This window comes from Peromyscus leucopus, chromosome 23 (assembly GCF_004664715.2).
Source record: "Peromyscus leucopus breed LL Stock chromosome 23, UCI_PerLeu_2.1, whole genome shotgun sequence".
Taxonomy (NCBI): domain Eukaryota; kingdom Metazoa; phylum Chordata; class Mammalia; order Rodentia; family Cricetidae; genus Peromyscus; species Peromyscus leucopus.
Window position 1 is genome coordinate 18,870,830 of NC_051082.1, and position 13,546 is coordinate 18,884,375.

General features: G+C 48.6%; 1 protein-coding gene across 2 annotated transcripts in view; it reads left to right on the forward strand.

Moving 5' to 3' along the window:
- Nucleotides 1-332: 332 nt before the first annotated feature.
- Glt1d1 (glycosyltransferase 1 domain containing 1) overlaps nt 333-13,546 on the forward strand; it is a 71,927-nt gene continuing 58,713 nt past the window's right edge. The window contains exons 1-2 of one of the 2 annotated variants that reach the window (XM_028870207.2): nt 333-588; nt 9,776-9,924. In XM_028870207.2, coding sequence (XP_028726040.1) covers nt 521-588; nt 9,776-9,924 — 217 coding nt within the window. In that variant the 5' untranslated portion in view covers nt 333-520. Of the gene's footprint in view, nt 589-725; nt 852-9,775; nt 9,925-13,546 lie in introns of those variants that run through there. The other variant, XM_037198266.1, reaches the window with a different exon arrangement.

Below are 13,546 nucleotides of genomic sequence, written 5' to 3' on the forward strand. Positions count from 1 at the left end.
ATTCAGGGTCCCCTCGAAGTTAAGATTGTGCAGAGTGAGGCTCGAACCCCTTCTCTGCATGTGGGCTTGCACCTCACATCTCACCTGGTCCTGGTAAGGGGGGGGGTGGTGTCTCAGTTTCCTAGCCACCCAGGTTGCATTTGGGAGCCCACTCAAGGCCACCATGGGAGGAGACACAGGGCCAACTGTGTTCTGGGCCCCCAGAACAGTGGACACCCCTCCACTTCCTGAGCTCGTGGATGCCTGACACCTGGGCTCGTGACCCCTCCCCACCCGATAGTCTTCTTAGGTCCCCTCCAGTCCCCAGCCCTCCCTTTTCCCTCCCCTCCCCTCCTCCCTCCCTTTCCCTCCCCCTCCTCTCCCCTCCCTATCTTTCCCTCTTTCCTTCCCTCTTATCCTCCCTTTTCCCCTCCCTGCTCCTGAACCTGCGGCTCCGCCTAGGAGCGGCGGGCGGGACAAGAGTCCACTCGGACCCTGCCGCGGCCCGGGGCCTGGTGGCTCAGTCCTTGGCGGTAGCGACATGCGGCTCCTCTTCCTGGCGGTGCTGCGGCCACACACCGGCAACGCGGTCACAGCCGAGCGCCTGCGGTATGTTGTGGGGCCTGAGCATCCCTTGCCTGGGGATGCCGGGCTGGGCCGGGCGCCGGAGCCGCGCGTGCACAAACGGCTGGGCCGTGGGCGCAGGTGCGCGCGCGCGCGCGCGAGGTGGGCTGCAGCTTTGATCCCAGATGCCGCTACCCTATCTGGCGATTGTGAGTGCCCTAGGATGCGGCAGAGGGGCCGCCCGCCTGGGCCAGCGCTGGCGGGGTTGGGGGAAGACTCAGCGGCTCTGCAAAGGCCTCCATGCAGAGGTGAGGTTTGGGGGAGAGTGCCCTGGGATTCGAAGGGGGGGCCCCACGTGGCTGGAGAAAGGCAGAGAGTCCTAGTGAAAGGCAGACCTACATGGTTGGAGAAGGGCAGAATCCTGGTGGATGGTCCAGCACGTGCAGGGATCCAGGGTCTGCGTTCTGTAGCTGCTGTTCCCCGCCCGCACCTCCCATCTGGTTCTCTTCTGAACGCTCAGCTTATCTTGTTAGGTCTTTTTTGCTTTGTGTTTACCTGGGACGGAAGCCTGGTGCCAGGACAAGGCAGGGAAGGCGGGTCCATTCGCCTCTGGCCATCTGGTTGCCTGCCTGGATCAAGCAGGGCTGGGCTGTATCAATGGAAGGTAAATGCTATCAAGCCCACTCGGCCTAAAAGTTAGCTTGCTCTCCCCTCTTTTATCCCTCCCTCCCCCCCACTTCACTTGCTTCATGAAATTTCCCAATGGCTTTCCTCTCTGTGGGTCTGTTTCCTCATCATGGGAAAGAGCCGTTGAGGCTACTCCAGCCCTCACAGGCCACATTCAGCTAAAAAATATGACAGTTCCTCTCAAGATCGCAGTGAACAACCAAAGGGTGGATGCTTTCCTGAAATATACTGGCGAAGAGACAGTTTGGATTTTTAGCTTCCCCTCGATCTAGTTCAGTAACTCATCTGTCTCTCTGGGCTGGTTTAGACAGAGCTCTTTTCAGTGAAAGAGAGACAAGGAGAATAAACAGAGAGGTACATCATTCCAGAGGGTGATTGGTGCTGTCAAGCAACTGAAACCAGGCTGGGAGTGTGGCTAAGTTGGTAGAGTGTTTGCCAAACAAGCATACTTGAATCCCTGGGTTCTAGTCCCAGCACCGCATAAACCAGGTATGGTGGTACAAGACTATAACCCCAGCATTTGGGAGGTGACGGCAGAAAGGATCAGAAATTTGAGGTCATCCTCTGCCACTACCAAGTGGCAGGTCAGATTTGAGATCGTATCTCAAAAACGAAACAATATGACCTTTGTGTTGGAGGGGCTCCTTCAGGCAATAGGGTCCAGGTTGTGCTCTCTGTAGAAGGAGCATGCAAGCTAAGAACAGGGGAGAGGCATCCATCCAGACCTGGGAAGATAGGTCTGGAAGGGCTAACAATAACACAGGTCCAGAGGTTCTGTTCTGAGCTATTCAAGGTATAGAAGGTTGGTGAGAGTCATCCAGCTGTCTTGTACACATGGTGGGAAGAACAGATTTGTTTAAGATAAGCATTTAAACGTTAAGCACATGTTAGCTAACATTTGATTCCATGGGTGGGAACAGGTCCAAGGTTCTCTGGAACGGACTGATCACCGATTAACGAAACAGTAGAAAACATACCCAAATTTATGATAATGCGAGGAGTACAATTGCTCATTAACCCAAAAGTGTGCGTGCCCCTTTCTATGAGGGAAGAGGGCTTGGAGAATGTGTGCCATTCCTATGGGGACTAGTAAATAATTTGGGGGAGGCCTTGGTGGCCTCAGAGAAGCTCACATTACCCTGGGATGAAGTTGCAGACCCACAGAACAGTGAGTGGCTGTAAATGATTCCTAGTGATATTGGACAGTGCCAAACTCAGACACAACGGGATATGACAAAGGGCTCTTATGGGACTTGGGGATCACAGTGTGAACTCCCAGTAAGTGACAACCTGTCCTTAATAAGCCAATTAAAGGCGTCAGAACCACCAAGTTCTAATTACTCAGCCTCATAGAAACTTTAGCATGTGTTACTTTAGTGTGTGTGTGTGTGTGTGTGTGTGTGTGTGTGTGTGTGTGTGTGTGTGTGTGTGTGTGTGTGTGTTTTGTTTTTCAAGGCAGGTTTTTTCTGTGTAGCCCTAGCTATCCTGGAACTTGCTTTGTAGACCAGACTGGCTTTGAACTCAGAGATCCACCTGCTTCTGCCTCCTGAGTGCTAGGATTAAAGGTGCACTGTTCCTGGATAATAAATATATGTAAATATTTTTAATTGTGTGTACTTGTATGTGTCTGTAGGGATATGTGCATGTGAGTGTAGATTTGCAAAGTGGCCAGAAGGGGTCATTGGGTCCCCTGGATCTGATTTACAGGTGGCTGTGAACCTCCAGACATAGGTGCTGCAAAAACAGTTTGTGCTTGAACCTTTGAACCTTTCCTCCACACCTGAATCCCTCTTTTTAATGTGGGTGCGGGGGTCTATATGCTTATGCAACAAGGAGTCTTCATCCAAATCCACTGAACCATCTTTCTAGACGCCAAGGTGTGACTTTTGGCTTGGAACTTCAGTTTATATCCTGTAGCAGAGGATGTCTTTATGGCCAGTGAATGGGGGGGTGGGGGGGGTGGGGAGGATTTTCAGGTTTTATTATTGCTTTGGGGGTCTGGGAGAGCTCAGATTTCTACCATCACCCCGGGAAGGAGACATTCTCTCAGTATTTTGTTGTCCTTTGCTTGCTTTGCATGAGACAGGGAACAGGGGGCAGGAGAATAGGAGGTCAGCCTCAGAGGCCTTACATGGGGGTGTCATTTTCTGTGTCCCAACATCAAGGTGTCAGTAGTGCCAAGGCAACAACAAACTTGTTGTAGTCAGGGCTGGGGATGAGGCTGGAGATGTGGGCAGGACTCTGGTCACTAAAGGCCAAGAACAGCCACAAAAGGAAGGTAGTGATAGCTGCATGTATGATGGCAGGTAAGAGAGACTGAATCTGTGGGTCTCGTGTGTTTAACGATGGGGATGGCTGCAGACGTGGCTCATTTAGCAGAGTGCTTGTAGCTCTGATGGTAGAGTGCTTATGACTCGGTTGGTAGAGTGCTTGTGGCTCAGTTGGTAAGAGTGCTTGTGGCTCAGTTGGTAGAGTGCTTATGACTCAGTTGATAGAGTGCTCATGACTCAGTTGGTAGAGTGCTTGTTGGTTCAGCTTGCAGAATGCTGGCTTAGTATGCATTAGGCCTTGGGTTCTGTCCCCAGCCTTGCACCAGCTGGGTGGGGTGGTACTTATCTGTGATCTCAGCACTTTGAATGTGGAAACCTAAGAAGTTTATGGTAATTCTCTGCTATATAATGAGTTCAAGGCCAGTCGGGGCTACATGAGACCCTGCCTATAAACAACAAATAAGCTATGTGTGGAGGAAGGCAGATCTCTGTAAGTTCAAGGCCAGCTGGTTTACTTAAGTGAATTTCAGGCCAGCCAGGGCTACATAATGAGACTCTGTGGGAAAAAAAAAAAGTTAAAAAAAAGAAGCTGGAGATATGGTTGGGCAGTTAATAGCACTTGCCTCTCATTCAGAGGGCTGAGGTTCAGTACCCAACACCCACAACAGGAAGCTCACAATCAGCTGTAACTCCAGCTCTAGGGGATCTGATGCCAGGTTTTAGTCTCCTTGGGCGCCCACGAGTGCACACAGGTACATACACATAAATAAATATATAATATATTAATTATAATATAATTAAAACACAACTTTAAGCCGGGTGTTGGTGGTGGTGGCGGCGGCGGCGGCGGCGGCGGCGGTGCACGCCTTTATCCCTGCACTCGGGAGGCAGAGCCAGGCGGATCTCTGTGAGTTCAAGGCCAGCCTGGTCTACAGAGCGACATCCAGGACTGGCACCAAAACTACACAGAGAAACCCTGTCTCAGAAAACCAAAAGCAAACAAACAAACAAAAACCCCCACAACTTTTAAAAAAAAAAATCATACAGTCAGAAGCCTAGAACAGAGGCTCCTACTCTGGCCTCAGCATTTAGAAGACTGAGATAGGGGGATTTCAGTGAGTTCAAGGTTAGCCTGGGCTCCATAGACCTCAAAAATAAGTGTAATGCGGAGAACAGACCACTTCGTCGTCATGGTGGAGACAGTGACACAGGAAGTGGATGTGATGTGAGCAGTGTCCTCAGTCACTGTGTCCAGCTAGGACCGGGCCAAGCGCTTCAAAGAGCCCCTCCTCTCATGGGAAGGTGGCTGATTCTCAAAAATCTTTCGATAGTTCAAATTAATCTTAATACAGCCACCTGGATCAGTCCCTGCTTCTGTGGATAGCAGGAGTCTTCTTCCCCTCCCTCCATCTCTCCTCTCCCCTCTTTGGCAGTCTAAGAGACCAGGAATCCAGTGTCTCATGAGTGCTAGGCAAACAGTTTACCACTGAGCTACATCCCCAGCTGACCCCTTCTTTTATAATCAAACCCCAAAGTACGCCACTGTATGGGAAAGGCTTTCTCACGGCAGTACTTAAATTGAGTAGCTGAGGCAAAGACGACGGGCCAGAAACCCAAAGACATTTTGCTTTCCATTCTAGGCTTTTCTAGCATTTTAAAGTTTGTTATTATTTTTTATTTTTTTTATCTTCTGAGTATGGGTGTTTTGTCTGACTATGTCTATATGCATGTATGACCGTGCAGTACATGTGTGCCGGGTGCCCATGGAGGCAGGAAGAAGCCATCAGATCCCCTGGAGTTGGACTTACAGATGGTTGTGAGCCACTGTGTGGGTGATGGGAATCGAACCCAGGTCCTCTGCAAGAGCATCCATTTCTCTTAACCACTGAGCCATTTCTCCAGCCACCGCCACCAGCGTCATCATCAATTTTGAAACAGTTGGCCATGTAGCTGAGTGACTTTGAACACCTCCCCCACCCCACAGCGGGAACAGACCTGGCCCACGCTAGGCAAGACCTGGAACTTCTGATGATTCTCCCTCTACCTCCTGAGTGTGTGGATTGTAGGTGCGGGGCCACCACATCCCACCACAAAAAAGTTTCCTGACCTTTGCTTCGAATCATGCCATGCAGTACTCGCCCCACACCTGAGATCCCCACGGAGCACAGTGTTTGTGGCACTCCTGAGGGTTTCTGGGAAATGCTGCCAAGTGCCGAGTACTCTCACCTCTCAGGAGCACAACACTATTAGCGTCAGGTTGGCATAAGGCAGAGAGTATTACACCAGAATTGTCACGGGAAGAAGTGGACTTTGTGCAGGGGGTGGCAGCTGATCTTACATCACCCAGGGCAAGCTAGTGAGCAAACATTTTTTTTTTTTTTTTTTTTTTGCTAAACCTTGAGATGAGATACCTTAGGGAAAGGAGCAATCTGAAGCCTCCTGGGGAAGACATCATCTGCAGCCAGGAATCGCCCTCCCTTTCCTTACCACAGCTGTCTCTTCCCTCCTGAGTTCTGCTGCAATTGCCAGGCCTGTGGGTAGAAAACTTTTTTTCTTTTTGGTTGTTTTGAGACAGGGTTTCTCTGTGTAGCTTTGGAACCTGTCCTGGATCTCGCTCTGTAGACCAGGCTGGCCTCAAACTTACAGAGATCCACCTGCCTCTGCCTCCCAAGTGCTGGGATTAAAGGCATGAGCCACCACCACCTGGCTGGGTAGGAAAACTTTTTGAAGAATCCACAGGGGGAAGTTTTCAAGTTTTCTGCTCTAGAGGAATGTACTAAAATCTCTGTGACAAAACTCCTGAGAGAGGTAAGAAGAGGAAAGCAGAATTTTGAATGAAGGTTTCAGACCTCTTAGTGTCAAGGGCTTGGCCCTCCTCCAAACCCAATAAGCTATGATCCATAAATTGATCCATCAGCAACATTAGTGCCTTCATGAGTCAGTCACCACCCAAAGACTACACCTGCTGACACACACACACACACACACACACACACACACACACACACACACACCTTCAACTCTTGAACTTCTAGGGGGAAGATCTCATACCCAAACCATAACACAAGGACTCAGGAAATCATGGGTGCTTGGGAAGCACAGGGAAAGAGACTTATTTTTATCTTTCTGCCATAAGCAACAGGTGTTGGAAGGCAGTCAGCATTTAGACATTTGGCAAATGAGTATCAAAGGCAAGGTGGGTCCTCATGAAGCGGAGCTGATCCCTGCAGCTCTTGTACGCCTGAAGCCAGCAGCCAAGCAACCCGAGCTGTGCAGATCTGTCAGAACCAAGCATGGCCATTTGGAAGGAGGTTCTGGCGTGTTAATGCACAAAGCATTACCTAGTTATATGTGACCCTCTGACAGAAGTGCAGGGTGATGACAACCCGGGGAAGGGGGGTGACTTGTGCTACAGCAGCCGATGAGAAGGCTTCCTTGTAGAAATGCCCCATCCTGTCCCACCTGAGACACCTTTGTCACACCGTAAAACCCACCCTTTAAAAGTCTATCATTCATGGTGCTGGAGAGATAGATGATGGCAAAGAGCCCTGGTTGCTCTTGCAGAGGACCCAGGTTCAGTTCCCGGCGTCCACATAGTGGCTCACAACCACCTGTAGCTACAGTTCTAGTGAATCTGATGTCCTCTTCTGGACCTCTGTGGCTACTGCATGCACATGGCACACGTGCACACACATAGACATAATTTAAAAAAATCATATAAATAAGTCTAAAAAAATATAGGGCTGTTGTTGGGTTAGGGTAGATGGAGTGATTTCTAATCTTAAGTCATGAATATGCAAATTGGTTCCCTCTCTTCCTGGAAACGATGAACCATTTATTAAAGTTTCTCTCTCTCTCTCTCTCTCTCTCTCTCTCTCTCTCTCTCTCTCCATATATATATATATACTCGTTTCTTTAAAAACCTTTTGCTAGGAAAGAAAAACACAATCCCTTAGGCATAATAGGTACTTTGTGACTTTATTACTGAATTGAGTCATTATCTGACAGAAGGGATAAGGACAAAGCAGTTTAGAAGTGTGATAAGTCAGCTAGCCACCAGGGTAAAATCTCAGTCCACAGTGCATTAAGATTAAACATTATTATTTTTTTTTTAATTCAGAATGTTTATGAGATCATGCAGTGAGTGTCACGGTGCTGTTTAAAGGACGTTTAGTAGATGAAGAACAACTTGCTATCATGCCTCTCATTATCCATGACAAGGCTCCCTTTCCTTTCTTCCGTCCGGACTCAGCAGAGGTCATCGATCTCTCAGGCACTCATTCTCCAACAGAGGTTATACTCCTTGCCCTCTGTCAACAGCCTCTCATTTCCCACGGCTTTTGGCTCACTTCTGCTCAGGGCACGTAGCCTTCTGACTCTTAGGCTGAGGTGAGCAAGAGCTGCAGAGTCAGCAGGCTTCCTGGAGTGCTGGCCAGCGGCCCCCAGTGTTTCTGCCCTCCCCAGAGAGTAGAGGGTGGGGCGTGGGGTGAGGAGGGCAGTGCTATTGACCTACAGTGACCGGTCAAATTGAACAGTGAAAATGGTACGGCCAACTTGCACAACGTGAGCAGGGCAAAGTGACAGCAGGTTTGTCATCCGAGCCACTTGGGAGGCTGAGGCAGGAAGACTGCAGGTTCAAGGTCTGCCTGGGTTACGGAGTGAGTTCAAGGCCAGCCTAGCAACCTGGTGAGGCTCTGGGAATGAATGTAGTTCAATGATGACTGGATCTTGCCTAGCTTGTGCCAAGCCATAGGTTGAATCTCCCACACTAGAAAATAAATATAATAAATCAATAAAAAAAAAATAGAAATACAATATACTTTAGGAGCACTTAAGTCTTCAGACTCATGTTTTGATTTTATTTATTTTAGAAGAATTCTTTTTTAGAATAAAAAAATTATTGTATGCATACACACACACACACACACACACACAACACACACACACACACACATGTGCGCAATGCACTGTATGCATTGTATGTTTGCAGTTTCCACAGTGTCCGGAAGAGGGAATAAGATCCTCTGGAACTGGAGTTACAGACTGTTGTGAGCCACAGATAGGTGCTAGGATTTTAACCTGGGTTCTCCGCAAGAGGAGCCAGTGTTCTAACCTCTAAACCATCTTTCCAGCTCCAGAGTTGGCTTTATTTGCACAGTGCCATTAGCATGCTATGCATTTACCTTATACAAAGAGATGTTAGCTCAGGGGATGAGTCTCATCCCATTCCCCAGAGTGAGCATGGCACTGAGGCCTCCACCTGCTGCTTCTTCCCAAGGCCTTTTTGTTTTCACAGTGCATTTGGATAGCAGATGACCCATGCTAGGCCAGTCTTGCTTACGGTAACAAAATACCTGAGGCTGAGTAACTTTATAAAAAAAAAAAAAAGAGGCTTCATTGAGCTCCTATTTCTAGAGATTTAAGGTGGGGGCCCACACCGGGGGACAGTCTTTAAAATGTTTTAAATCATCTTTATTGATTTACTTACATATTTAATGTAGAGCAGGAAGTGTCGGGGGAAGCCTCACATGCCGTACATATGGAGGTAAGAGGACAACTTGGGACAGTTGGTTCTCGGCTTCCATCATGTGGATTGCAATGGGATCAAATTCAGGTTGTTAGACTTGGCAGCGAGTGCCTTTACACCATGGAGCCATCATGCCTGCCCCTCAAAATCTTTCTCCAAGAAGTGAGTGACAGAGGCTGGAGAGATGGCTCCATGGTTAAGATCATTGGTGGTTCTTGCAGAGGGCCTGGATTTGGCTCCCAGTACCCACATGGGAGCTCACCATCATCTAGAACTCTAGTTCTGCTGGATCTGACACCTTCTGGCCTCTGCAGGCACCAGGCATTATATGTGGGGCACAGACGCACAGGTAGGCAAAACCCTCAGAAGCCTCAAATGACATCAATGAATCTAAAAGAAATTTGAGTGACAGCAGCTAGAAGATGCCTCTCGGGCACCATCTAGAGTGAAGAGACGGTGGGCGAATGACACAGTGGAATTGGAGAAGTGCAGACAGAGCTTTGAGGTAGTCCAATGCCACTGAAGGTGGTGAGGGACTCGCTGTGTCCCAACGTTGTGATTACATCGGCCTCGATCCCAGCCGCAGTCCGAGGTCTCGCAGGCTGCGGAATGGATGGTGACCGTCACCACCCCTGGCTCCCATCTGTGTTTTCCCTACAGACCGTCTTGAAAGCCTTAACCATAATGGCAACTCCAACTTTTCCCTCTCTCTGTTTTTTTTTTTTTTTTTTTTTTTTTTTTAATGAAGGGACCACCTAGAAGCCGCAGGCCACCTGTGCGTTCTGAGAGATGCCTTTGACTTTGAAAGCCCGTCCGAAATTGCCAAGCTCATCGCGGCGGAGAACCTGGAAGCAGCCCTAGCCCTTCACCTCTACCGAGGAGGCCGACTTCTGCAAGGTACACCCCTTTCAAGCTTCCAAAGTCACACGGGGCGGGGCAGGGGGCGGGGATGCTGAAAAATACCGGATGTAGTGTCCTGTTCTCCAGAGACAAACTGAAGGCTTATATAAGGTCTCCATTTTTTTCTATTAAGCAAATTTTCTAAATTTGGTAACTTGGCCACTTCAGAACAGGTAGGTATTGATGATATCGTTACCGTAGAAATACCTGAGTGTCAGCCTGAGGCTAACCGTGGTGCTACCTGCGCGTATTCACAGCATGGGGTCTCTCTCACAACGCTGTGGTTGCCATGGGTCAGAGCGTCTGTGTCTAGAGTAGTTCACTCACTCAGCTGTGGCTAGGAGACTTCTTTCCTCCCTACCTGGGCTTCTCCATTGGGTGGGGTGTTGCAGTTTACTTCTTTGTTGCGATGATAACACACCCCAACAGATGCACCTTTAAGAGAGAAAAGGTTTGCTTTTGGGGGCTTACCGTTCCAGGTTACAGTCCATCACTGAGGAGGAAGTCAAGGCAGGAACTTGAAGCAGCCAGTCACATCACATACAAAGTCAGGAGAAATGAATGCATGCACATTTCCTGCCAATGCCCCTGTTCTATATTTATATCACTCAGGATTCCCTGCCTAGGGAATGGTAACACCGACAGTGGGCTGGGTCTTCCTACATCAATTAAACCAAGACAATCTCCACACAGACATGCCCACAGGCCAGTCTGACTCAGACAAACCCTTGCTGAGATTCTCTTCCTGGTAATTCTAGGTTGTGTCAAGTTGACAATTAAATGAACCATCGCAGGTAGTTTAAGTAGCTTTAGACATAGTGCCCAGCTTCTCTTGTAAAGAACATTCTCGCCGGGTGGTGGTGGCACATGCCTTTAATCCCAGCACTGGGAGGCAGAGCCAGGCGGATCTTTGTGAGTTCAAGGCCAGCCTGGTCTACAGAGCGAGATCCAGGACAGGCACCAAAACTATGCAGAGAAACCCTGTCTCGAAAACAAACAAACAAACAAACAAACAAAAAGAACAACATTCCAGGGAGACAAAATTAGAAGCCACTTTCCCTTCTATGACACAGCCTCTGAAATCACCTAACATGCCAGGCATAGGGGTAGGTACCTATAGTTTCCGGCACTTGGGAAGTAGAGGCAGGAGGATTCCAATTTTGAGGCCAGCTTAGGCAAGCACAAAGTAAGTTTTTTTTAGGACTCAAAAAAAAAAATGAAAAAAGTATGCTGTCATCATCTAGATCTAGGTGGGAGCTACAAAGCTGAGCCATCAGCATGAGGAGGTGACCACCCTGGAGTTTGACCATGACTAACACTCACTTCACGCACAGCTCCAACTGTACATGGCGTAACTGAGGGCATGCACATACATATTCTGCATCGTGATCGTAACACCCAGTAGATCTGAGGACTCCCTCCCATGACAGCACACGTACACATCACCCATCCTCTACTTTTTTTCCGTGTGTGTGTGTGTGTGTGTGTGTGTGTGTGTGTGTGTGGTGCACACATGAGCAGGTAGGTGTATTTTGGTGTCTCTGTGTAGGCCTGAGGTTGGCGTCTTTTCTCAATGGCTTCTCTACATTATTTTATTATTCTCTTACATTCATTTATATTTCTCTTTCGGGATGCTGGGAGTGGCACAGCACACATGCCACAGTGCATCCAGAGGCCTGAATGGCAACTTGTGGGAGTTGGTTCTCTCTTCCCACCATGTAGGTCTCATGGACTGAACTCAGGCCGTAAGGCAGGTAGGTGCCTTAACCTCTGCCAGCCCTCTTTTTTTTTTTTTTTTTTTTTTTTTTTTTTTTTTTTTTTTTTTTTTAAGACAGGGTTTTTCTGTGTAGCTTTGGTGCCTGTCCTGGATCTCACTCTGTTGATCAGGCTGGCCTCGAACTCACAGAGATCCGCCTGCCTCTGCGTCCCGAGTGCTGGGATTAAAGGCGTGTATCACCATGTGCCTCTCTTAACTGATCATAAAGGTCACCAAATTTGGTGAGGCTGACTAATCGGTGACTTTCAGGAATCTGCATCTTCCCACCCGAGCCTCCCTGCCAAGGCTGGGGTTGCAGGCATACATTGCCCCGCGTGGGTTGCGTGGATTTGGGTATCTGAGTTCAGGTCTACAGTCTTGCAGGGCAGGCACTTTGCCAACTGAGTCAACTCCTTAGCCTTCTTTTTTTGTCTTTTAGTCTTACATATCTCGGGCTGGCCTCATACCCACTAAGTAGTTGAGGATAGCCCTGAACTCTGCTCTCTTGTCTCCACCATGGGAGTGCTGGGGTCACATGTGCACATCACCAGGCCCAGTTCCTCAAAGTCATCTGGACTCTTCAATTAACAGACATTTAAGCTGGGCGGTGGTGGTGCACGCCTTTAATCCCAGCACTCGGGAGGCAGAGCCAGGCGGATCTCTGTGAGTTCGAGGCCAGCCTGGGCTACAAAGCGAGATCCAGGACAGGCACCAAAACTACATGGAGAAACCCTGTCTTGAAAAACAACAACAAACCCAGACATTTAAATTATCTTTCTTTTTTCCTTTATCACGGTGAGGTGTCTGCACAGACACTCGGCATATGCCTGACGATGAGTATAATCGCTGCCCAATCGTTGCGATCCTGCCTGACCAGAAACCACTGTTTCCAGACGTAAGGGCAGTGTTCCCGAAGGACTTATTCTGAGTGTCTCTGGCGATGGCTCGGCATACAAAACATTTCCCATGCAAGCCTGATGATCCAATTTAAGTCCCCAGTACCTCTGTAACACCAGGTGACCACGGTGGCCTGGCTGTAATCCCAGTGCAAGAGAGGCAGAGACCAGATCCTCGGATCAAGCTGGTTAGCTCCACTGGTTGAATGGGTGAGCTATGGATTAAGAGAGAGACCCTGCTTTGGTATATAAGATGGAGAATGATTGAATAAGACACTAGACTTGAGCTTCTGACCTCCACATGCATGTGAACCTGTTGTGAACAGGTGTGCAAGAGCACACACATCACATACACATAATTCAAAGGACATTTTTTTCCTGAGGCCTATAAAACAAGGCTGACTCTCAATTCCATTAGAAGTTCAGCAGCACACAGATATGTATGGTCTGAGGTTTTCCCAGAATGGAGAACATCATGGAGCCAAAATCAAGGGCACCGCCTGTCCCTCCTCTCTGGCTGCCCAGGGGCTTTGAGAGGGGACAGCAAAAGCCACACATGACAGTTATGGTGTTCCGTTCCTAGGTGGCAGATTCTGCCAACCATGAGATGTAGCCTTTGTGAAACAACGCTTGTTACTTCTCTTAGAGTGGCGCGCATGCACACACACACACAATGTATTTTATTCCCATGGTGGGGTTATAATATAGATTTCATTTTGTGTCTTTGCTCTCCTGTGTTTGCCTTCTCCCTTTCATGGTGTTATGGTACAAGCTGGGCATTTCTTTTCTGAAATGTCTGCAGCAGAAGGATTTTTATTTAAAAAACTTAAATTTGTGTGTGCGCGCGCGCATGCATGCATACATGATGTGCTAGCATGCCATAGCACTCACATGGAGAGCAAAGGATAACTTTGAGGAGTAGGTCCTCTCCTCTACCTTTAAGTGAATTTCAGAGATTGAATGTAAG